Source organism: Calliphora vicina, chromosome 5, assembly GCF_958450345.1.
Source record: "Calliphora vicina chromosome 5, idCalVici1.1, whole genome shotgun sequence".
In the NCBI taxonomy this organism is placed as follows: domain Eukaryota; kingdom Metazoa; phylum Arthropoda; class Insecta; order Diptera; family Calliphoridae; genus Calliphora; species Calliphora vicina.
Genome location: NC_088784.1, coordinates 105,087,603 through 105,114,208, shown reverse-complemented (window position 1 = coordinate 105,114,208; position 26,606 = coordinate 105,087,603). Strand labels below are relative to the sequence as shown.

The window sequence follows — 26,606 nt, the reverse complement described above, 5'->3', positions numbered from 1 at the left end:
AAAATACATTAGATTTAATGGACAATTGAAATGAAAAGAACTACTAACAACAAACACCAGCAGCAACACACAATAGAGATACAATACCAAGTCATGTTTGCTAATTTGATTAGAAAATTATTAAGGAAACAATTGAATTGAATAATACGAGGAGAAGTAAGGACTAAATATAATGTTATGTTATGATTATGTTAGTACACTTATAAAAAAACATGCAAGACATAAAATTATTATTATTAGAATTCATTTCAATAAAAGAAATGTTGAGGGAGAGCATAAATTTAAGCACAAATATCAAGATTTATTAAATCTCTTAAATAACTGGAATTATATACAAAACTTAAGTAATAGATTATTTAAGTAGGATTAAGTAGTTGCAATAAATAAAATAAAAAATTAAATTAACTTCTTAACACTTTACTAAACTAAATTGAACACTTGACAAAAAATATTTTGATAAATATACTTAGATATAATTTATTAGAGAATTTATATAGAAGCAATATAAATATTTATTACTAAAGCGCCTTTTTGTTTTAAAATTTGTTTTTTTTTATAGGAATTCTGTTCATTTGCAAAATGTTTGATTACATTTTGTTAAGGCACACGTTACATACTAGTGGTTTTTTAATTATATTTACATGTTATTTTCATGGTAATTGAAAAAAAAAGAATTGTGCTTTTATTATTTTATACTTAATTAACTAAATGTATCAATTATGGCTAAGTTGTTTTGATGTGTATGGACTGGTTGAGTGCTGCTTCTTGAGGCAAAAACTGAGACTTTCTAAAACATTAGGCGGCCGGTGGTTTACCGTGTACACGGAAACGATAGAGACATGTGTACAAAGAATGACCATGATTGGATTCAATGCGTAATTCGACAATTTCATAGGGTCGCTTGATGTTTTTATTTTGTAGAGGGAAATACTGCAACGAGGCATCATTATCCGTGTATTCATACTCACCGAATAGTATAGGTTCCTGGTCTTTTTCATGCTCCAAACCCTGCAAGAAGAGTTAGTGGGGATTTCACAAAGAAAAATTTGTAGATAATTATTATTTAAATGTTTTGAAACCATTAAAAGAATAAATGTTACGTCTATCACAGCGCCCATGGACAAACGTGACTAGTTTTCGAGGTAACCTACCTACTGTGTTTTTAATAACTTATATGTCATTTTGAAGGGTACATATCTGTCTGTCATTTATTCTCAATAAAATTTTTAGCTTCAAAAATGTCGAAATTTCTACCTACAAAGAAGCGTTATATGCGGGGAGTTTTGCTTTACTTCTTTAATTTGAAAAAAGTGCCGCTGAAGCACTCCGATTGCTCACCAAAGCTTATGGTGAAAGTGTTCCACCTGTTTCAACGTGAGAGAGATGGTTTCAGCGATCGCCCAGTCCAGCCAAAAAAGTTTGAAACCCAAGAATAGGAGGCATTACTGCATGAACATTTTTGTAAAACCCAACAAGAGCTTACAAAATCATTGGGAGCTACTCAAGCAGTAATTTCAAGACGTTTGCGAGCAGCAGGATTCATCCAAAAGCAGAGAGACCTTGAAAGCTGATTTTGCATGTCCGAAATTATGCTTGAACGCTATAAAAGAATCATTACTTGCGATGAAAAATTAATCCATTACGGTAACCTGAAGCGTAAGAGATCGTACGTGAAGTCCGGCCAACCAGCCGAATCGACACCAACGCCAAATATCCATGGCGCTAATATAGTTCTCCGTAGTATAGTTCTTTGGTGGGAGCAAAGGGGTCCTATAGTTATAAGCTGTTGAAATCTGGCCAGACCATCACAGGGAACCTGTAACGAACGCAACTGATTCGTTTGAAGGGAGAATCCATATGTTCCCAGAAACATGGGAAAAGATCATAGCTAACAATGACCAATACTTTGAATAAATTTATATTGTACAAATGATTCAAAATAAAAGCTAAAATTTTGAAAAAAATCCCGCATTTTTAAGTTACACTCCAACTACTATTGCTTAAGAAATCGTGAAAATTACATTCCTTTTAACTACTTCAAAATTTGTTTGCTGGGCCGTCTTAAATATATAAGTTGCATACAGCCAGAAAATAATGTTATAAATTAAACCACAGTGACTTTTTCAACAGTTAATTCCAACTGCACACTTTTACCCCCTTATTCATAATCAATTTTTAATTTTAACAATGTTTATAAAACTGAATTTACATACAAAATTTGTTTTATAATCCTAAACTTAAAAATTGATTATGAGTAAAGCCTTTAGGAATTATAATTATATAAATAATAAAAAAACAAACTTACCCAAACTGTAAAATTTCTTGGTGCCGACTCAATTTGTCCATTGGGAGCCAACGTTTTTGGTATATGCTCCAACGTAAAACCGGTCACATAAACCAATGAGTTTAATTTAAGAACTAAATATTGAAATATCCAAAAAAAAAATAACACAATAATTAAAATTTATCACTTAATAACAAGCGAAAAATGTTTCCAATTTTCACACAACTTACCCAAAAATCCAGGAAAACCCTGGAAAGCCCAACATTCACCCGGTTGGACATTGGGCGATATGGCTATTCTGGGCGTGTTAGTGGGATACCACAAAGGTATACCGAATACTGATATTTGTGCGGTTTTAGTTTGATAATTCTCCGTACAACGTGTTGAGAGTATTTGACCGCCTGCCGATTCCAAAGCGAAATCAACTAAGCCAGTCTTATCAGCATCGTAGATGGCAAGAACGGATTTAACAATATTGCGAACTTCATGCTCGGATAAGGCCTCCTTTATTTGTCCTTGAAGAGTAGCCTGAGTTTCTTTTTGCTTATTTTCTACACTTATAATAATTTCCTGTTTCAGGCGATCGCTAATGTCACGCATTAAGAACATGCCGGATTTATCAATTTCCTGTTTGATTTTATCATTTGTACGATTGTTAATTTCTGCCAGGCGTAATTCTAAATAATCTTTGGCCACAAACATATTGCGTACCCAATTCTGTAGATCTAATTCCGAGAGTTGAGCACCATCTTTGGTTGTCTCTTTAAAACCTAAAATCTCAATTAACGATAATTTAACTTGTTGATTGAGTAACTTGAATTGTTCATCCTTGAGAGTGCTGAGTTTTAGGGTGATTTCCTGTAATAGATTCGAAAACTTTTGATCGGTCGAGAATTCCAATTCCTGCAAACGTTGCAGCAAGACATCTTGAGTTTGCTGCAACTGTTTGATGGAATAATGCAAGTCTTCGTTTTCCGAAAGTTTATCATGGAAGGCAAGTTTTATAAATGCTATATCTTTGTTTAAATTGTCAATTATTAGTTTTTGTTGCTCTAGGCTCAATTTATAGTGATCATCGCCCGATGACTGAGATTGCTGTAAAAGTAAAAGCTTTTCTTGTAGTTTATCATTAAGCTGTGAAGAAATTTCGGCTTGTATATAGTTGGAGAATAGAGGAGCCTTCAATAGTTTAGCAATTAAGGCATCTAAATCCAATTTTTCTACAATTAATTTATAATGAGAGTGATTGTTAACTTCTATAGTTTGTGATATTAAATTTTTGATCTCTTCTATATTGTCAGCCGAAAGTTTCAATGGTTTTTCAAAGCTTTGTGTATCTTCAAGCCTTAATAAAACTTTTTGTATGATAACATTTAGATCGTTATCTGATAGAGAAGCAGAGCTGTCGGCAAAACGTTTTTGCCGCGATAAAGCTTCCAGGTTTTCTTTGATTATTTGTACTATCAACTGAGTTTGTTTGGTGTTAAGTTCGGAGCCTTTTTCTAGTTGTTTTTGCTGTTGCTCTTGTAATTTAATATCTACCAGATTGTGTATGTACGAATTAATATGATTTAAGATATTTTCATATTCTTCAGGTGCCATTGATTTGGACAAAGATAATTTTAAGTTCTCCATATTTTGACTAGTAGTACTGTGTGTTGATGAAGCGAATAGAGGCAAGAAGCTTTTGAGTGCATGGACATTGGTATAAAGTGAGCTCCTAAGGGTGGTGATAAGTGAAAGTGGTACCAATGAGTGCCAACGTTGTGCATATAACATACGATCTGGTTCATCCAACAGCCACCAAGCTAAACGTAAATAATAAAATGATATAAAAAGAAGAAACAAAAAAGGGAAAGTTGGATTATAAAAAAATACTCTAAATATTACCTTCTTCATTTGTTAAAAGGATAAGACATGATTAAGGTAAATTTGGTTGGTTATAAACAAACTAAACGCTAAATATTTTCCGTTTAAAATTAAATTCACTTAACAAACAAATTTAAACAAATGAAGAAGGATAGAGTATTTTTTTTTTCTTTTTTTTTGGTTAGAAACATAATTTCAAACGTTTCCCTTTTTTGTGTGTTACAAAACTACTCACCTTGTTGGACATAACATTAAATAAAACTCTTTAATTTTTTTGTGTGTAAGGGGTGGTTTTAAAAGTGTTACAAAAACAAAGTTTTTTTTATTTATTAATAATTTTTTTCTTTTTTTTAATGAAATTATGTTATTAATCAAAAGTATATAGACAAACAAATTTTAAATATTTTATGTTGTTTAACAACTAAAAGAATTTAAATCAAAGACACACATTGATTAGGAAAATGATTAAAGTTTTTTTTTTGTTTTTTAATTATATAAAAAAATATATATTTTATAGCTAAATTTGTATTGAATTGTTATTGCAGCGATTTGTTGTTACTCTATCCTTCTCCAATTTGTTATAATTTTGTATGTTTAAACGTTGCTTTATCCCTTATCTTCAATGATTTTAATTTTGTAGGGGAAAAAGGATTTTATTGAAAGGATGGGGTGGGTGATATTTAAAGGAATATGAAATAAACTAAAATCGACAAGCCGAAAAAAATGCTTTAAATTTGTACGTTTTTGTGAAATTATAACTAAATTACACCCATGTTTATATTGAGTCTCAGAAAGTGTTTGTTTAAAAAAGTATTTTTTTTTTAATTTTTTTATAAAAATTTGTTTTGGGTAAACATTCTGAAATTTAATTTAATGCGGTGTAACATAAAAATTATATATATAAAAATTAAACTAAAAACTAAATTCTTAGATTAAATCTTAATTGTGTATTGAAAAAATTTAAGAGAATTGAAAAAATAAATGAAAATCAAAATAACCTTAAATTTTGAGAATGCTTTAAAAGTGAACATAGGAATTTATTTCATCAAACAAATATTTGAAAACATGTTATAGTGCAACGCTTTCAAATTCTTAACTCACATCTCAAAATGCTCCAAAAATGTATAAGTAACAAATTTTAAACAGATTGCCTTATTCTTCTAAACACGATACGTGTTATAGAGCAATATTTAAGAAAAGACACATTTGTATGATTGCTACAGAGAATAAATGTCTTTTCAAATATTCGAACATCCGGAAAAGAACCGATTGTAATTAATAACAAATAAAAAGTTTGTTAAAATGATAACATTATCACCCTGTGTTAAATTGAGGACACAAATTGTATTGCAAACTTGCCTTAATAATCACAAGCGGAAATCAATCTTCGTTGCAAACTACACCTGCAAACCTGGCATATTTTCCAAATCCAGGATATATGCTAGACAACAAAATATAGCACTTATCCTAGATTTGCCATATATGCAAGGTTTGCAGGGTAGCTTGCAGTTGTATATATTTTGTTGCAATGGTTAAGCAAACTCATGTCTATTTGCTAGACTGGCTGCATTCAACAAGGTTATATTACAACGAAGTGTGATATTGCCAATTTCTCACAAAAAACCCCAATATTTTTCATGAATGCTGTTTAAAAAATTATTATTCGAAAAATAAAAATTCTTGAAAATTATGAACAAGTTGAATCAAAAAAATCCTTTTCAATTTGTTTCATTTTTAATAGTAATTTATGTTTTTTAAATTTAAATGGTATTTATTAAGAACATAAAGAACAGAAATCGACAGTTTTCTTTTTCAAATACACATCTATATTAAATAATAATAAAAAAAAATAAAAATAATACAAAACGAAAAAATAAATAACAAAAAAGAAAAAATAAAACAAACAAAAAAGAAACTAAAACTAAAATAAAACGAAAAAAAAACTTAAAAAAAAACAAAAATAATACAAAAGAAAAATAAAAAACTTTTCCAAAAAAATTAAACTCTAATTTAATTAAATGGAACTCTTACTAGCGGTAAATTTCAGATTCGAGATGACTATTTTTGTATGTATAGCCATACAAAACCTCAAACTTTTTATCAAATCAAATAGTATGTACTAAAAAATACATTAAATTTATGTGTGGAACATTTCCGTACTATTATTAGAAAATGTCAGTAGGTTTTACATGGATACAAGTATAAAAAAAGTCAGGAATATGAAAATTCCAACAAAAATTGTATTGAAATTTTTAATATTTAAAAAAAAATAAAAAAATAATTTTTAAACATTCCAAATTTAAGATTTAGAATGTTTGATTTATTAAATTACTAATTTCCTAATTAAATGCTGCTGTTATAATTTGAAAAATATTTTTAAATTTAGTTTTAGTAAGTAGTATGTAGTTTATCCAAATATTTGTACTCTTGAAGAAAATTATTATGATATAATAATAATAGTAACGAAATTTTTCAAAAATTTCATTAAAGTGATTTAATAATAAAAAAGCATTTAATTAAAAAAATAAATCGCTTGTTCTAAAACTATGTAATAATAATTGAAAATTAAAGTGAAGATATGAAATATCTAACTAAAAATCTAAATTAAAAACTATTAATTATAATTATAAATTTTAGAAAACGAACAAAGTTTTACAAAGAAGAAACGATTTCAAAATAAAAATATTCAAATAATATTATTATACAACATTTCCATTTGCATTTCAGAACTTTGCTTATAATATGTATTTCAGAATTTAACCATAAAGAAAATTCGAATATGTATATAAATTGAAAATTATGGGCCTTATTTTCTAAATCCCGGCAACAATTAATAGTTTAATAGTATGGAAAACAAAAACAAAATATCAAAAATTTGTTTTTGTTTTCAATGGATATTAAAAATGAAATCAACGCCAGAATTTTCCAAAAAAAAATTTTAAATATTGATATTTTCTTTTTGTTTCTATATAAAACTATCACTTGGCGTGGGGATTTTGAAAATATGGACCTATGAAATTTAATAAAAAAAAAAATTTAAATGGTTTTCCAAAATTCTAAACAATATAATATATTATAGTTCTAAATTACGATTGGAAATGGTATAACACAACTAATACAATCGTTTTAAAAAACATTCCGTTTAAAAGAAAATTATAAAAAAAAAGTATTTAAATGAAACATTTTCTCTCTTCCTATATACGCTCATAATATTCATCGCGTTGAAACATTTTACGGCCCTCATCTACTAGATTTTGTGTTACGGTTTTTAAATACAAGAAATAATCATTAGACCAATCGCGTAAATCATCGAAATGATTAAAGGCTTGTGATTTTAATTCATTGTATTTTTCCTGATTTACATATTCGGACATGTCGATTTTAGGTAATTCGGGTAAAGTAAAAGTATATTCGGAAAATGATTTGGGTGGGAAGGGTTCATTGGGATGGAGATAATAGTAAATGCCTGTAATATACACCATGTAATAGAAGAGAAAATAAACAAAGAAAATAATAAATAAAATTGCTTTAAAAAATTTCTTATAATACAAAAAATTACAAAGAGGGGGTAGACTTGTTAAACAGATTAGGCAAGTGCTGTCAACAAACTCAGTGGATTTGAAAGATTTTTCAAATATATATAATCTTTATTTGACGTTAATCAATGACACATTCTTTAAAGAAAAATAAGCACACATAATATCTTTTAAATTCAAATGGCCTTGTGTGAAAATTAAGGTCACTTTAATATTAAAAATATATTATTGTTAAAATAATTATGTATATTAACAACACAAAAATTATTATTTACCAAATTTATAAAAATATTTGAAAATACAAAGAAATTTTTCTCTACTCTCTCTGTCCCATCCACTGAGTTATATTTACAACAACAAAAAATTATACACAGAAAATATAAAATGAACATAAAAGAAAAAAAGTAAAACTCACCCGCTAACAATAATAATGGCAAAAGCATCAACAAAAATAATAAAAATCGTTTTTTGTTTTTACTTTCAGCATTTGAAGATTGCAACAGCCAAGTGTCCAAACATAAAACGGAAGATATAAACAAATACAGATTGCGTGCTATGGCTAAGAAGGCCGAGGAAATGCCATGAACTATGGAGCCGAAGAAACCTGTAACAAAAAATAATGTAAACATCAAAGCAATTAAAACTTTAGTATTTGAAATAATAAAAATGAAAAGAAAAACAAACTTACCCCTTTCTTCTTCCGCTAACTTGGTGCGATACATGCTATTGCTGTAAGTGTACATGCCCACACCTGCATTATTGGAGCCTGTTACTGTGGACCATGTAGATGTTATAGTGGTAACAATTGTTGTTATGAAACGCATGAGCCAGGATTCATCTTGCTTGGCCTTGTAATTATATACATTTCTGTTTGAGCCATATGTTTGATATTGTGAATAATCTACTTCATCACCCGAATCGTAAGCTAATCTTTCAGCCGCTCTTCTATTTTGGCTGTATTTTGTGGATTCATAGCGACGTCTAATTTCTTCTTCTTGGGCAGGATTACGCTGTATCATATAATTGATGCGTTCATGATGATTCTCCAATGATTGGCGGGACATATTGGGCATGGCCACAACGCCAGGAGCCAATTCACGTCGATGGGGGGATAATTCGGAATATGTGTAATCTGTTTTGGGGGTGGTCCTATAAAGTTTTGTAAAGTTTAGAAAGGAAATTTATTTATTTTATGAAAATAAAACTTACTTCCAGTATTCTCCGGCCTTTTTGTATTCCAAATAAGCAATGTGATCACTGGCATCTAGATTGAGGCTTCTATCACCAAATGAATTACCCAGGAAACCGCTTAAGGATTTATTTTTACTGGTACTTAGCTCTTTTTCAGTATTCATTACATTTTGTGTGTGTTCCTTGTATCTACGCTGTTGGTATTGCACTTCATTGCTGCTAACATTGGTCTTTGTCTTTGCACTCCCACCACTTCCACTTGCACTGCCACCGCCACCTCTTGAAGCAAATTGTGACGCAAAACTTGTAACATAGTTACTGGCTTTGGGTGTTGAAGTAGCTACGCTACCACCACTGACTTTCTTCGACTTTGATATGACCATTGTTGATGTACGTGTTTCGGTTAGTGTTTGTTTTTGTTGGTGTGATTGAGTCGATGACGATGTTGCAGTTCGTGTGGAAGTTTGGTTTTTATTATCTGGACTTTCTTCACTGGAATAATCTGATGTTTTGATTTTAGTTTGTGCCATTTTAGAGGGGCTGTCTTTGCCAGTTCCCAAAGATGATGATGATGTTACCTCCACGGTTTCTTCCACAATAGTTCTACAAAATATAATAAAATCAATAAAATATATTATTTCCGTGTATTGTATACTGAAAATCGGGATAATATATCAATAATTGGATGGAATTTCAGCGATTGCCGCTTTTTTCATCATAACAATATTTTAAAAATGACCGAACTAATTTTAATCGAATAGTGGTATTTTTGGAATAATCAAAAAGCGAATATTAAAAGGTACATACTAGAGTATCCAAAACTGAAACCGAAAACTGGATGAAAGATGAAAAATCTTTGTAAAATCCACCGGTTTCGGTTTTTTGACAAATCGATTTATGTATGACGGTTAACCGGTTTTAATGAAATATATTTTCTAAAGCTCATTCAAACATATTTATGAAAAAAACTTTGATACCATTTTTAAAAATATTGATTTATTTTATAGAAAATATTAGTATTTGACAACATTTCGTAAAAGATATAAAATAATTGCATAAAGAATTCAAAAATGCTAAATTTCCATTAAATAAAAATTTAATATAAACCAGCTTAACAGCTTAACCGGTTTTTGTTAAAGACAATAATCGAAACCAATTTTTTCAAAAACACACTTTTCCAGTTAAAGCGGAAACCGTTTTTTTTAATTTAGCGGTTTTTTGGACACTCTATTACATACTTTTTTAACAAGGAACAAAGGTACTATCCTAAAAACGTAAATATTTATAAAGATACTTCTTAAAAATATACTTTCTTAAAAAGGTACTTTCTTAAAAGGGTACTCTAAAAGGTATTTTCTTAAAAATGTAGTTTTTTAAAAAGGTACTTTTTTAAGTTTTCAGCTTTTTTAGGAGCTTATACTTGAGTATCTATTAAAATGTAAGAGCCTAGTTACATTGGACATTAATTGTAGAAATAGTATTTCCATTTTCTTTTAAAATTGCTTCGAAACCCTTTTCAGTTTCACCTTTTCACACATCAACTTTCAACTTTTCAAAATAAAATAATTTTTGACAACTAACAATAATTCTAAAGGAAAACATGAAAAATCCCCTACAATCGCAAGCCATGCGACATCGAACAACTTTTCCTACTACAACAAAGTTGCTGCAATTTATCGCATGAAAAGTTGTCAATGTTCTTTATCAAAGTTCGGAAACCCCATTTCATACATAATCCGAAACCATAATTCGATCAAACTCTACAATCGAATGAGGGAAATTGTTTTAAGAACAGTCATCAATTTTGTTCGAGGTTGTACCACAATTCAATTTGAATTTATTAAGGATCAAGAATAAATATTTTTGGGTCTTAGATGAATGACTTATATTTATTACACACCTCTTAACTTTTCTATCACAGTCTTACATATATTTACAACAGTAAAAATTGTTTGGCTTTCAAAAATTTTGGCATCTTTCCACATGCAAAATCAACCCAAAAGTTGTCAACAACACAAAGTCATAAAGCACTTTAATAAATTGCTTCCGAAAAATAACCTTACAAATGACGTCACTATTTAGGAATTCAAATTTATTATAGTTTAGTTATTGAATTGCATAAAAAGAAACAATTGTAAAGATAAATCACAACATATGTATGTCAGACAAAGCCTAAAATATGTAATACAATTATATATTAGCAGCCGTAAAAAGTAAAAACTATATAAAGCGAACTTTTAAAATGTTGATTACATCGAAACAAACATCAAATATATATAAATTTAAATTTTTTAAAAATTTTAGCTTATACAAATTTTAAAACATTTGTACAATATAAATTTATTCAAAGTATTGGCTATTCTTAGCTATGACCTTTTCCCATCATTCTGGCAACATATTGATTCCGCGTTCAATAACTAATCTATATATATAAAAATTAAATGGTCCATGTATCTAATGTCATCACGTGAGAACGGCTGGAGCGATTTGGCTGATTTTTTTTATTCGACTCGAAAAATTTTTAAAGAAAAAAATGTTAAAATTCCGTGTAAAACTCGGAATTTTTTTTTTGTGAGTCCAGTCAACTTTAATAAAAAAAGCTCCCTAAAGTATGCTGTACAAATTTAGATATTTTATTTGCAAATAAGAACAGGCTGGTGTGAGTGGGTTGGAGAAACTTGAAGAACTAACATTAGTAAATGCTACCGGGCGAAGCCGGGGCGATCAAATAGTTGAGAATAAATGGCAGATATACATATACCCTTCAAAAAGACATATGAGTTATTAAAGACAAAAACCTCACATTTTTAAGTTATATACCCAATAGCATTAGAACACTTTTTATTATTCAAAACCTAAACAATCTTTAAAATTGGAAATGGTGTAAAATACAACAAAAACTTAATACTCACTTATAAATACTAAACTTAAAAGCCCACTAATTATATTCTGTTGGAGGTTTGTTTGTATTTGGTAGACTAAATTTGTTTTATTAACATTTGGCGCGATATTATTTGTTTGTTTTTAGTTTTATTTTTTTTGTTTTTAATATATTTTTCAGAGAAACCAAACGAATTAATAAACGTGTTTGTATGTTACAATTGTATATTTAATTTATATTGTGTTATTCACTCCCTTTTCCAAAATGTATTCCGTTCGTATTGTAGGTATTTCATGACTTCTCAGTTCAAATGATGACGTTATTTTTTTTCCAGCTACGTTATAACAAAATGTGTTGTTTTGGCCGTCATTGGTTTTATAACTTTTAACAACCACATTAAACAACATCATCATAATAGACGAGCGTTTGATTTTCTGTTGTTCATTGTGTTGTGTTGAGTTGAGTTCAGTTTAGTTTGTTTTGTTGTTAAAATAAAAAAAAAATAAATTTGAAGGTCACATAACACGTTAAATTTATGTGTACACATTTAAATTTTGAAAATATTTTTAGATTATTTATTTATTTTTTATTAGGAAAAACTTATAACATTTAGATTTGTGTGTTTATATATGCTTTATATGCTCGCATTTGTTTATGAATTTATTAAAATATTAGAGACTTAATCACTTTTTTTTTAGTTTGTTAATGAAATGTTGAAATAATATTAAATTGAAAATTATTCGAAATATATTTTTAAGTTTAAATCTCAATACTTTCGAATGCTAGTGAAAACACGTAGAAAAATAAATCAGTCAAAACTAATTATTTATTAAGCAATTTTACAATTATAAAATGAAAAACAGATGGCAAGGTACCTAAACATGAGCTTTAAAATTAAAATAATTTTTTTTTGGTTTCGTATTAGGCCGAATGATTTTTTTTTTTTGGCCGAATATTAGGGTAGGTTTCTGTCGTACTCTAAAAAATATACATATAAATATTGAAAGATTAAATTTTTATATTTTAATTTTGCTTAATGTTAGAATTGTTTGTAGAAGATTTTGTTTTTATTGTCTTATATTTGTTTCTAATTTTGTTCATTTAATCACCACATATTTGATAAGATTTAAATATGATTTATGATTAAATAAAAAAAAATATTAATAGAGTTTAATTTATTTGTTTAATACATAGTTGAGATCATATCGAAAAAAAAACTTTCCCAAAAAAATTATTCATATAAATAGAAGTGTTTTAATTATAATTTGAAATATTCCATGTTACGTCATATGTATGGTATGGTAAAAGTTTGATAATTAAGGTGTAAAAGTGCTTAAACGTTTTGTTATACGAAACCACACGTTTTTCTTTTATACACGAAATCAAAACCTTTTAATTTTAAAATTAGTGTTTAAAATTTTGCAAACATATTTAAGTATATAACGATGGATTTATTTTTGAAGAATGACAAAAGAAATATTTTTGTTATTTACGCCTTATGCATTCGAATATTTCTTGAACTAAAAGCCTGTTTCACGATGTCGAAAGAAAAATAATTCGAAGAAATTTGTATGAAAAGTATTCGAAAGAATTTTAAAAACTGAGTGTTGTTCATACAAATTTGATCGACTCATTTTTCATTGGACATCGTGGAACAGGCAGTAAAGGTTATGAATTGACCCAAAAAAAATTGTAAATGAAATTAAGACAATGCAATATTTTAATTAAAGTTTCTAAACCTCTTCAAAACTTTAGAAAAGACATCACAGCCAAATTTTTAACTTTAATAAATCAACTTTTCGAAGTCCCCAAATAACTTTCAAACGCATACATAAATATATCGGCTATAGTCCAACTTATGTTCTATACAGCCAACAAATGGCTGAGATATATGCAAAAAATTTCGACTACCTTAATTTGTTACCTATTTTTGTTCTATATCTGAATTACTAAGTCATTTAAATAGACAATATGGATATCTACTGATAGACATTTGAAAGATCTTTCCAAAAACATATCGAAATTCGGACCAGCAATAGGTCAAAATCTGGAAAAATATTTTTCAACCTGATTTTTTTTGTCTTATTTATTTTTTTTTCAATATTTAAATAATTTCAAAATTTATTATTCATAAATTTTTTTTCCCAAAAAATTTTTTTTTTATTTTTTTTTTTAATAAAATTTTTTTTGATTTTTATTAGGTTTCATAATCGGTAAATTTTTCACGGGAATTTCTAAAAAATATTTCAGAAATCTCGTTATGTTTTCTCCCCCCAAACATTTTCAGCCACAACAGAAAGAAAATTCGGTCATTAAGACTGAATCATTTGAATTGGATGAAATTCGTTTATCACAAACAAAACTATCTATCTCTGTGAGACAAAATCAGAAAAAAATTTATTTAAAATATGAAAATTAACTTTTCGGCTAAACACAAATTTAAATTTATATTAGAAGTTTTAAGAATATTCATATTTAAAGCAAATAATGACAATAATACATGTTTAAATTTACTTATATCAATTCTTATTCGAAAAAGTTCCCTTCCGAAACGAATTACGCATTTCGTCCAGATTTAACTTAGTATACCTCTGAAATCTTTAAATAAAAGTATAAATATTCTTGAATTTTGTACGATTGAACAGATTTTTTTATTATTCCGGTGAGAGATTATCATTCGTAGAGGCTGTATTTTGGAATGATCATGGAATTAAATCGAACCATCATGATTCATTTATCTTTCGAACTTCAATCGAATGATTTTATTACTTCAATTCCCGATAAATTTTCTTATGATCATTTAAATTCAGTTTATATAACTTTTGTCAATTTTATTAATAATTTAAGTCTATAAGTAAAAAATACGATTACTTACTTTACATTTGGTGCCAAGGAAGAAATTTTTTTCTTCTGATGATGCGCATGTGGTTCATCACCAACATGTTCACAATTCTCATGATCACAACTGGAACGTAAAAATGGCGTTTTCGATCTAGATCGACGCCTTGTCTCTATAGTATAATCACTCATCTTTTATGCACTTTGAAATTGTTTTCTTTTTAATGAAACTGTAGGGAAGAAATAAATGAAAATTTTTAATAAACAAATCGTATATGAAAATTATTTCAACAGAAATGTAAACATAACAATAAAGTAAATAATAAACAAGTCCAGTGTTTCTTTTTTGTATACAACATAATTTAACAAATTAATAACAGAAGTTTTAACCACAAAGATTGATAATAGATTACATTCAGACCTACATATGCAAACATACATTGTACATACACATCTGTTCAAAATAATAGATACACCTAATTGGAAAAAATTTAAATGGCGGTAACATTGAAAATTTCCTCGCAAGCGTTAAGAATACATCATATTAAAATTTCTATCTGGCAATGTCATGTCAGTCAAAAATCTGGCAACTATTTGCTTTCATGTTGATTTTTAAAAACGAATTTATTTGAATTACAAAAAATTATTTGCTCATAAAAATAGATACACATCAGTAATTTGTAATTTGTTTATATACAATTTTTTTTTTGTGCAATTTTTTGTTCCTATTTACGTGAAACAGTAAGTATAATTTAAATTTTAGCAACAATTTTATAAAAAATAGGACTCTTTTGAAGAAAATGGGACGAAATCATCATTGTACCGAAGATGAGAAAAAAATTGTTCAAACGATGAGAAATCAAGGAAAATCATTACGGGAAATAGCAAAGAGCATAGGAAGATCTTTACATTTTGTCCAAAATGCTCTATCTAAAAAACAAAAAAGAGAAACTCGCGGTAGACCAAAGAAAACCAGTCCAGAAACAGATAGGCGGATCGTCCTTATGGTTAAAAAAGACCCTTTCATATCATCGAAAGCTATTTCTGCGGAGCTATGTAACGAAATCAGTCCACAAACAGTTCGTCGTCGTCTTTTACAAGCTAAATTGCCGGGAAGAATTGCCAGAAAAGTGCCACTAATGCGCCAAAAAAATATCAAGACAAGATTAGAATTTGCTAAAGAGCACTTACAATGGTCCGGGTGTGAAGGCGAAAAAAAATGGAGAAATATTTTATGGAGCGACGAAACAAAAATAAATTTGTTTGGAAACGACTGCCAAAGAAATGTACGCCGACCAAAAGGAAAAGAATTCCACGTTAAATTTACAAAAAAGACGGTAAAACATGGCGGGGGAAACATAATGGTTTGGGGTTGCTTTTCATGGAATGGTGTTGGTCCGATATTCCGAATAGAAGATACCATGAATGCTAGTGGGTATAGAGACATATTGGAAAATGTAATGCTTCCATATGCATCGGAAAATATGCCATTAATATGGACATTCCAGCAGGACAACGACCCAAAACATAGTTCAAGATTAGTTAAAAACTGGTTCTTGGAGAATAACGTACCTGTTTTAAGCTGGCCCAGCCAATCCCCTGATTTAAACCCAATAGAAAACTTGTGGAGTGAATTAAAGATAAGGCTTTCGAAGGAAGTTTTCAAAAATAAAGACGATTTATGGGAGAAAACGCAAAAAATATGGTACGAGATTCCATTGGAGAAGTGTCAGAACTTGATATCCAGTATGCCCAGAAGAGTGGAGAAAGTTTTACAAAACAAAGGTGGATATACTGGATACTAGCTTTACTTTAATAATAAACTAATTTTTTTAAGATAAAATTTATTAGCTTTTGTTTAATAAGAATTTTTAAAAATGTATCTATTATTATGAGCACCAAATTTTTCGAAATTTAAGAAATTTAATTTACTTTATAATATTTATTATTAATTATGAAATATTTTGTTTTTGTTTTTTACTCTCCTTTTAACTATAAATAAAAATCGACTGAATTTTTTTTATAATTTTACAATATACCATTATTTTTTTTCGTTTTTAAAAAATAAATTTTGGTGTATCTATTATTTTGAGCAGATGTGTATATGAGTACCTTTAGAAAGATAAGCAAAACCAGTCAGTACACCAGAAAATATGGTGGGGTAATCAAATTGTGAATGAGAAAACAAAAGGAGTGTCTTGTTTAGATTATTATGTTTATGTTGAGCAAATATATTCGATATTAACCTTATAATGTTGAATACAATAAAAGAATCCAAATAACTTTATTAGAAAATATACAATCATTTAAGGTTTAATTTTACATATGTATAACAAACGCCATCGTAGAGTTTAGAAAACTAATAATGCTAATATGTAAAACAAATGAAATAAAAACAGACAATTGATATAGAATGATAAAAAAAGTGCTTAAATTGCCACATGGCTAGACAGACAAAATCTTTTTACCCTTATAAAGAGTAAACTAACGAGTTCGTGTATGTAAAATGTTTATGTACATATGTAAAATAATAAAGTATTTGTAAAATGAGGGGGGAACAATTCACTTAAAGTCAAACAAGTTTACATGTTGAAAAAGCTTTGTTGTAATTAATTAAAAAATAGCTTTATAATTGTGAAATAAATTAAAAACACTTAAAATTAATGCAAACTCATAAAATGTATAATTGTTTTATTAAAAAAAAAAACAAACAAGAATGTAGAAATAAAATAAATGAAACTGAAATACCTTTAAGGAATATTAATTAGATTTTAATACTAAGTATGGAAAATAACTTAAATTGTTTAAATCTTTGTAAGAGATAAAGTTTTAGTTATTTCTAGATACATTTTCAGTGCAAATGGCGCAACGTTTTGTTGATGTTGGCTGGTTGGTTGGGTGGGTGACAATGTCGCCATGAGGCAACAACTTTGCCGGTTAATATTTAAATTGATAAGACATGTTTGAGTTTGGAGAGCAAAAGAAATGAATAACGTATTTTTTTATTAAATTCATACATATTTAATAAATATGAATCACAAAGCATAAATGCAAAAAGGGATCTTATAAAAATATTAAGATTGAGTCGTTCTTTTATTAAGTTATGATGTCATTTCTGAATGTGTTTGTTTTCTTTTAAGCTAGATACATAATAATGAATTATTTGCGGAATTATTTGTTTTTAAAAAATGTTTGTTAAACCGAAATAATAAACAAAAGAGTATTTGCCTGGAAACTTAGTATATCTAGTGGGATTTAAAGTTATATATGCACTAGGCACGTGTTTGTTACTTTATAAATAGAAGCGAGTTATATGTAAGCAAAAATATTTTTACTATATTATGGCTTTCAGAGCTTCGTAATAATTAATAAATTGAAAAATGTCAGCCATTCATTTAGCATCATTCAAAGGCTTTTATTTATTTAGTATATGACTATAAAATAGAAATATTCCGCTGAATAAAAACATATTTTTCTAAATGCAATCTTAAAAAAATAATAATAAAAATACATTTTAGGTCGTTTGCAAAAATAAACAGAATATATGTATGTGCACTAAAATAAATTTTGCGTAAAATCATCACGCAAACCTCCCCAAACTTAAACACATACACAAATATTATGCAATTTAAAATTTGGCACAATTTAAAGAAAAAAATACGCGTAAATAGGTATAAAAAATGATTGTAAGCTAAATTTTATTTGCAGGGATTTTGAAAATATAATAAAATTGGGAACACGGAAATTAGCACAACTTGGGCTCATAACAAAAACAAATTCCTTGATGAAAATGAAAAATTTACAAAAAAAAAACAATGCAGAAATGGTAAAAAAACAATTTTCGAAAAATTTTAATCGAAAAAATTTTATTTTTGAATCATTACTCTTATGAAGTTGATAATATTTAGTGTACATGTCTTCCATGTTAATAACTTTTTAGTTCATTTTCGATATCCGAAATTTGATTTTAAAGTTTTTTCTAAAAATCCGTTTCTCATCAAAATAGGATAACATACTAAATCGTTCTTGAGTAAATGATATCTCAAAAAATCCTTGACGTTTTTTATCCTAATGACGCCTCTTAACGGAAAAGGAAACACTGCTCCTCCTATTGACTGCTATCAGACTCAGGAGAAATTGGAAAAAAGTGAATTTCGTCTACTCCATATGCTTTACTTGAGGAAAAAATCAAATAAAGGTTATGCTTCATAAATACTATGGAAACTCTGCACCATCAATTTCAATGGTAAAAAGTGGTTTACTGAATTTCATTGTGGCCGTACAAGCACGAAAAATGCAGAACGCTCTGGACGCCAGTTGAGATTTGAAAAAATCACGATATGATGTTGGGTGATCGCAGTTTGAAAGGTTCAGAAGTTTAACTTTTGAATGATCACTTGGGTATGAGAAAGCTTTCCGTAAGATCGCTGCCCCGTTTGCTCACAATCGGGTACACATAAGGGTACACACATGTGCAGTTTTCATGGCAAAAATCCAATCTCATTTGCTTCCAAAATAATATAAAAGTAATTTTAAAATTATCAAGCTCAAGCAATCGGCATATCTGGGTTAAGTAATTTTAAATGTCAATTATTTCCTTATTTCGCAATTTTGAATATGTTGCTAAAATTTTGGCTAACACTGTACCTTTAAATATTTATAATTAGAATGTATTTTTCTTTTCTGTAAATAAGAGAAATTTAAACTTATTTCTTAAACAAAAATTAGTCAGCCAAAATGAGAAACATTAAAATAAAATAATTTTCGAACAAAAAACGAAATCTCTTAAAAATATCTATCATCAACAAATTGTATGTGACTAAAGTGAACGAACAACCGTGTATACAACTGTACTTGAAATTTCAAAAAGTTAACGTAAAAATAGCAAATTATACAAGGTTGAATGGAAAGTTGTAAATTATAGCCTTAAATTTATATTTATTTTTAATAAAATTTACGCCCGCTTTTTACGATTTGCAATAATTTAAAATTGTTGTAAAACGTACAATACAAAAATATTGTTTATTTTCTTGTATTTACTTGCTTCCCACCCCTAAACGATAACAATAACGATTACAACAACAAATGCTATGACACATTCCAAAAACACACATGTTGAAAAAAATCTCCATAGGAAAACGGCAACAAAAAAAGAAACGGCATGAAAACACAAATATGCAGGGAAAAAAGGAAAGGAAAAATAACAAACATAAAAAGCTGTAAAAACATTTGCTTGGATTTTCCACACACGTACACACAAGATATGAGTATAAACAAAAAAAATTATCGATCAAATGAAAATACAGGAGAAAAACTAGTTTTTCCCACAATTTTTTTAATTTTCTTCGTTCATTTCTAACAAGACGCGGTGGCCTCCAACAATAAGACAAATTTTTTTTTTTATACATTAATTACAACAACATCTAGGCATATATGAAGCACTAAAAATGCGGTCATCGCTGATTTTGGACACAATTGATTAAGATTGCTGATAAAAACATCAAATACACTTACTTTTTGTTTATGGATAATAAACACGTTGTTTTATTAATTATTACAAATATTATTCATACAAAACTTTTAGTTTATTTTCTGTTTTAATTTTTCAACATTTTTTTTTTCACCTTTTAAAAATTGTTTGCGGTGTTTTTTCTTGTTTCACACTGTTGTTGTTGGTTTTTCTTATATATTTTCTTTTAACACACTTGTATTTTCTTTTATTGTATAGCTGTTTAATTAAAAATAAACATTAATTAGTCACTGAAATTATTTATGCAAAATATTTTTTTTTTTTTTGTAATAGTTTTCTAAGATTCTTTATTTTGCAGAGAACACTCGCGTTGTACGACGAACGTCCGTTTGCTACAATTTTAAATATGCGAATGACGCAAAAGCAGAACAAGCGTTAATGGGTTGACAAATACCAAACAGAGTTGTATTTAATGTTAGTAACTAACAGCGTTGTATGTGTGGTGAATATGAGGCAATTGTAGGAATTTAAATATAACTGATATTTGCGGTTTAAACAAATTATAATTTACTTATTTTATTTATTTTTCCCACTTTTAACTTAGATCTTTTATAACAAACAATGTAGCAAAAAATCTAACGTTCAATCGTATTGTTAGGTATGTATTCATATTGCGGGTTAGGGAGCAAGTACCAGAATTTGTTTTAAATTGGAAACTGATCATCGCTTTAAGAATTGTTGTTACTCTTTTAGAAGTTTATCAGGGAAAATTGTCAAAATACTTCGCTGATAACCCTAAGTTTAATAGAATCTAGACCATTGAGGAATTCTCAGATATTTTCTCAATTGATGAGATTGCAGAAAATGTGTATTCAAATATAAAATATCTTCTGTTTAATCAACGGTAACGCTAATTTGGATTATGTCGGTAGCGGTATTTTAGGGTTACGTAATTCATTCAAAAATATTTCATCAAGAAGCTACACAAAATGATGTAGCTAAATATTATAAATTTTTATAAATAAAACCTTAAGCTTAAATAAATATTATTTTAAAGTTTAATAAAAAGGTCAAGATGGTATTTTAAGTTACATATCGATGGCTTAATATAAAAAAGGCGTAACTAATTTTTTATTTTAAAAAATTTCAATGAAAAAAGAATTATATTAAATAACTTCATTAAAATAAAAAAAAAATTAATTTTAAATAAGAAATAAATGTGATGTCTCTTGTTATTAAAAATTGCATTTAAACTTTTTTTGTGTCTAAAATTTGATGGATTTTATTAATTTTTTTCCTTCTCCTGTAAAGTAACAAAAAATCGAGTTATGCCTTTTTTATATTAAGCCATCGATATGTAGATTTCATTAAACTCTATTATTGAAAACAATAATTAGTATATATGTATATAATTGAAATTATTTATAGAATATCGGTAACTGTATTTACGATTATATCGATAACGGTATTTTAGCCGTAACGCTAATTGCACTTATTTCGGCATCGGTAACGGCAGTTGAGCTGAAAATGTAATTCAGAGGTAACGGTGCCAACCTTGGTAATAATAATAATCTGATCACTGTGGGTCAACAAAGTTTTGTTGGCCTTTGTCCGTCGGTAGATTTGTAAATTTAAATTTTGATTATCAATATGAGGGTATGTATAAATTCTTGATTGACTTAATTAATTGTCTTTCGCGTGACAAATCATCCTAATAGTTGTAAAACAAAAACCTATGCAAAATTTCAATAAGGTATATTGCTAGTATGTATATTGGAAACATATAGAGTAACTTCGGGTAATGTGGACTACCGTTTTGTTTTTTCTAAATTTTGGCCACAATATATATGGATATTAAAAGAGTTGTGAAGCAATAAATTAGCTAATGTATTCTCTAATGGTTTTTGCAGTTGAATATTTTTTCCGTTAAAGGATAAACAATTTATGTGAAAATATTGTAAGGAACCCAAAAATCAGCATTAAAAAAATTGGAGGGTAATATGGACCACTATATGAGGGTAATGTGGACTAGTATTTAATACATAAAATTCATGAACCAGCTAATCATGAATGATTAAAAAATTTAATTTCAATATATTTTTATTAATACAAACTAAAAAGTCGCGTTCTTGGCTTAGATAGATTGCTTACAAAGTACATAGTTATTGTCGGGTAATATGGACCAGTAGTACATAATCAAGTAATTTAAGTGGTCCACATTACACGAACTTGGGTTACAGTGGTAAAAAGTTATTTTTACCTAATAATCTAAATGTGCTTAAATTCTTACCAAATATATGCAAAACTACGTGTCCACTTTAACTATATAAAACAACCAAACATTAAATTCTACCAAGTAACTGTACCAAATTTTGTTTCTTGAGCCGAAAAAAATGTTGAGCAGGCGCATTAATTTCAATACAAGAATAAAAAGTCAACATATCAATAACTCATGAAAGCAAATGTGCAATTGTCGTTTCAAACAAATTGTAAAATGTACGACCAATCAGTTTTATCATACCTTCAATAGTTTCTGAAAAAAGACACTGGTCCACATTAGACGCATAGTCCACAATACCCGAAGTTACTCTAATTGTCAAAACCTATATGTTGCAAAAAACATAGTGATACAAATATGCTATTGAAAAATGTAATTAAGAAAAAAATTTCAATTTATTTTAATTTCAAAGGCGTATGAATGTCTCGTTCGTGACTGCGCAAATGCCCATATTCTGCTTTATTCTCCATTCGAATGTTTTATATTCCGAAATTATTAATTATACCAATCGATTTTGTTTTGCTTCTTCAGATTCCCGTTGAGTTTGTTAATTTTTTCATTTCCTAATTTCAAAACTCGAAATCATAAAATTACCAGTTTTTTAAAAATAATGTTCAAAACGTTTTTTTATTTTAATATGTTTTTTATACGCATTTATTAATTCCTTTAATTAAATTTTATAAACTGTAGTTTATTTTTTTATACGATACGATATATAACTATTTACTATTTTACTACAAACTTCTCTCTTACTAAAATTAACTTCGGAAATAAATTAAGAAAAATATATAGTCAAAATGGTAAAAATGTCTAACAAATAAATAAAAAAGCGGAATTAAGATATAAAAGAAAAACACAAACAAAAAAGAGGAAATAAAAAAAGTAAAGCTGCAAAACTTAAATCATAAGAAAGGGTTTGAAAGCAAGAACACACCAGCTGTTGTGAAATTAAATCGCAAACTACAGCAATTTAAAAGAAAAGTAAAGGAAATCAGAATGCTTCTTGACAAACAATAACATTGTTCTTTTTGTGGAAACTTTATAAGTACAAAGAGAATTGAAAGGAAAAACTGGAAACACATCGTTTAAGCGATGACATAATTTTGCAAAAGAAAATCTCCTCCAACAGTCATCTACTTGTGCAAAGCTGCAGTGTCCAATTTGGGTTCAGGCTTCGAAGCCATACCAGACAAAAGTTTCTTAATTTCGGCAATAGCACGACCGGGATTCAAGCCCTTGGGGCAGGTGCGAGTGCAGTTCATGATGGTGTGACATCTGTAAACACTGAAGGGATCCTTAAGTTTGCCCAAACGTTCCGAGGTATTCTCATCACGAGAATCGATGATCCAACGGTAAGCCTGCATGAGTACAGCAGGGCCCAAGTACTTTTCGGCATTCCACCAGTATGAGGGGCATGAGGTAGAGCAGCAAGCACACAAAATACATTCATACAAACCGTCCAATTTGGAACGATCCTCAACAGATTGTAAATACTGAGCTTTGCCCTTTTGCTCAACGGCTTCGTTCCTATTAAGATTTATTATATTATAAGTAAAATATTCAAATATTGATGGGGAAATTAAAGACATACTTGCGTTGCAACCAGGGTTGAATAGATCTGTATTGTTCGTAGAAGTTATTCATATCGGGCACCAAATCACGCACCACATACATATGGGGCAAAGGATAAACCTTCAATGATTTCGAGGTGTTGGTATCGATTTTGCTAAAAATACATAGTTTTAAAAATTATTCTTTAAAATATTATCAATTTCACTCTAAATGAGATTTCTTATCTTTAAGAATTTATGTGTGTTTATATATTTTTGTGGTTTCATGTTTTTAGAAAGATAACGAATGTGTTTGGTTATTTAAATTATTTAAAGACTAAAATTTGAATTAAAATTTGGTATTGATAATTAAACTTATAAGAAAAGTATTGCTTAATAAAAAAGCTGTTGAAAAAAAGTTAAGAGCTCCGCTTTCTGTCTGTTTGTGGTTAAAATTGGTTATCCAAAGTCCTCATATTACAGTCTCATTTCAAGAAACTTAACTTTTTGTTGGCCACCCAGGACGCCTGACCTAACTCCACCGGATTTTTTCTTGTGGGGTTTTTGTAAACATGAATAAGTTTGAGCGACAATAGTTTCAATTCCAGACTCAATATTACTGGAAGTAATAAAGAACTTTTTGCTAAGATGCAGCATATGCATTAAGGAGCAGTGCAAGCATTTAAATTCAAATATCTTAAAGACTATATAGACTTTATAATACAATTCATTGAGCTTTCAAATGAAAAAGATTGAATATATTCCAAGCAAACATTTTAAAATCGTCTACAATAAGCGAGAAATCTAAGTTTTAGTTTTTCTATTGATTGTTTTCTTAAGTTATTTAAATAAAATTTATTGTCTGCCATACAGGTAAAGGAAAACACCAATTATATTATCATATGTATCTATCTAATGTTAAACGTGTTGTATACCTACTAAAAAGGTCGACCATAGAAACTGGCTTGATTTAGAATATTTTTGTATCATGGAAAATTCCACTAAATTAAATTAAAACAACAAAAAATCCAACAATACTTTCTTTCAGTCTTTAAAACATTTTGTTAAAAACAAAAGAACACACATTTTCTTCCTCAGCATATTTTTGAACAGAGCAACACAACACTTACCTAATGCAAGCCAATGTATTGGTACCAGCAATATTCATGGCACAGGAGCCGCAAATGCCTTCACGGCATGAACGACGGAAAGTCAAAGTGGGGTCCATTTCGTTTTTGATCTTAATCAAAGCATCCAAAACCATGGGTCCACATTCGCGCAAGTTAACCTCATAGGTTTGCATATATGGTTTTTCGCCAGCATTATCGGGATTCCAACGATAGATTTGGAAAGTTTTGATTTGTGGTTCAGGGGTTTCTTGGGCCTGAGCCTGCTGGTTTTGTTTACTGCCAGAGGTTAGAGCACGCAACTAAATAAAAATTCAACCAATTAAATAAATATAATAAACATAATTAATAAAAATATAATTTTAATATACTACGTAGATGGAGGGGGTGGTTGGTGTTAAACTTTTGACAAATTTAATTTGCACATGATTCTTATACGAGCACAAAATAATCGAGGGTTTACATAACAATTTTTTATTGCAAAATTCAAATTACTAATACAAAGTATTATAATTTTGTTGCATTTGCGTGATATTTTCTTAATATTGTTATTATTTTTCCCCATATTAAATGCTTATGTAAGAAAATTTTATTCTTAAGAAGAAGACCCCACTTATATTTTTTTGGTGGTTGCAGAAGATACCCAATCCCTACCTGCTGACGTGCGGCCAGAGCACCAGTACGGCTCAACATCAAACGGGCTTCGTTAACCAACATTGTGTCCTATGTTTATTTAGTATAGACTAATTTTATACTTTAAACTTGTTTTATAACTATAATTGAAACGTCACTGCGTTTACAATTTACGAATCGAATAATGAAAATAATTCGAAATTTTTTTTGTTTTCCCGTGGAAAACTTTTTGACTTGTTTATTGAAAAACTCTCACAGCAGACTGGCCAAATGGATAAAAAAATAATGTTGCTCTCTCATTTGCTTTGCAATTTGACAGTTGTCAAAATGTGTCAAATGAAAATAAACAGAGTTGTATTTGTATAATATAAAAACTAGCAGAGGTGTTTTTAAACAAAGTAAGGTTAAAGAATTGGATAAATTAAAAGGTTATACAAATACTGGGTTAGGAAATTGACTACATATTTGTATATGCTGCTCTAACTAACAGTTATCGATAACATCCAACTCGTTCGTTTTGTCGTTTTAGTGATGACACTTTTTTGTTACGTAAAAAAAATTCCCGTATTCTTTTTTTTGTAAAATTCCGCATAAATAATACCCAAACCGGAGTTTTTGTAATAAAAAAAAACCGCACCACAAAAAAAGAAGAAGAAGAAAGAGGAGGGAGCAGAAGAGAAGAAAAAAAAAGGTCACCATGGAGAAAGAAGAAAGAGGAAGGAGGAGGAGGGGTGGAGGGGAGACGAAGAAAAAAAATTCGGTAGTCGGGGCGGCGCTACCAAAAATTTTTTTTTCGTTTGTGGTTGATTAAAGAAGAGTGGTGAATAAAAATGGTGGTGAATATAAAAATGGTGGTGAATTAAAAATCGTGGTGAATAAAAAAGAAATTCACCACAAATTCCGTTATGTCATCAAATATTTCAAGGTCACGACCATCCTAAAAGTATGC

At 28.7% G+C, this 26,606-nt stretch overlaps 2 protein-coding genes across 3 annotated transcripts; both read right to left on the bottom strand.

Moving 5' to 3' along the window:
* Positions 1-680: 680 nt before the first annotated feature.
* koi (klaroid) lies at positions 681-20,466 on the bottom strand. Of its 2 annotated transcripts, XM_065511374.1 has the most exons (8): positions 20,114-20,466; positions 14,637-14,829; positions 8,899-9,483; positions 8,378-8,838; positions 8,105-8,293; positions 2,515-4,092; positions 2,306-2,418; positions 681-1,008 (listed from the first exon to the last, which is right to left on the bottom strand). In XM_065511374.1, exons 2-8 carry the CDS (start codon positions 14,789-14,791, stop codon positions 796-798), a joined length of 3,294 nt encoding a protein of 1,097 aa, XP_065367446.1. In that variant the 5' UTR covers positions 14,792-14,829; positions 20,114-20,466; the 3' UTR covers positions 681-795. The 2 variants fall into 2 exon arrangements, with proteins under 2 accessions (XP_065367446.1, XP_065367447.1); XM_065511375.1 differs by lacking the exons at positions 681-1,008; positions 2,306-2,418; positions 2,515-4,092 and adding an exon at positions 7,227-7,619 and having other exon boundaries at positions 20,114-20,459.
* A 2,546-nt stretch (positions 20,467-23,012) lies between these two features.
* On the bottom strand, positions 23,013-25,927 carry SdhB (Succinate dehydrogenase, subunit B (iron-sulfur)). The gene is made up of 4 exons (XM_065512167.1): positions 25,679-25,927; positions 25,028-25,326; positions 23,939-24,073; positions 23,013-23,874 (listed from the first exon to the last, which is right to left on the bottom strand). Exons 1-4 carry the CDS (start codon positions 25,739-25,741, stop codon positions 23,481-23,483), a joined length of 891 nt encoding a protein of 296 aa, XP_065368239.1. The 5' UTR covers positions 25,742-25,927; the 3' UTR covers positions 23,013-23,480.
* Between the last annotated feature and the right edge of the window lie 679 nt (positions 25,928-26,606).

Bases quoted from the DNA above. Each gene is read 5' to 3' on its own strand.
- koi (XM_065511374.1), bottom strand. From the start codon at position 14,791: ATGAGTGATTATACTATAGAGACAAGGCGTCGATCTAGATCGAAAACG. The intron at 4,093-8,104 runs GTGAGTTTTACT...ATTTACGTTTAG, and splicing joins GCCATTATTATTGTTAGCGG to CTTGGTGGCTGTTGGATGAA. The intron at 1,009-2,305 runs GTAAGTTTGTTT...CTCTTCTTGCAG, and splicing joins CAAGAAATTTTACAGTTTGG to GGTTTGGAGCATGAAAAAGA.
- SdhB (XM_065512167.1), bottom strand. From the start codon at position 25,741: ATGTTGGTTAACGAAGCCCGTTTGATGTTGAGCCGTACTGGTGCTCTG. The intron at 25,327-25,678 runs GTAGGGATTGGG...ATTTTTATTTAG, and splicing joins CTCTGGCCGCACGTCAGCAG to TTGCGTGCTCTAACCTCTGG. The intron at 23,875-23,938 runs GTATGTCTTTAA...AAATCTTAATAG, and splicing joins CAACCCTGGTTGCAACGCAA to GAACGAAGCCGTTGAGCAAA.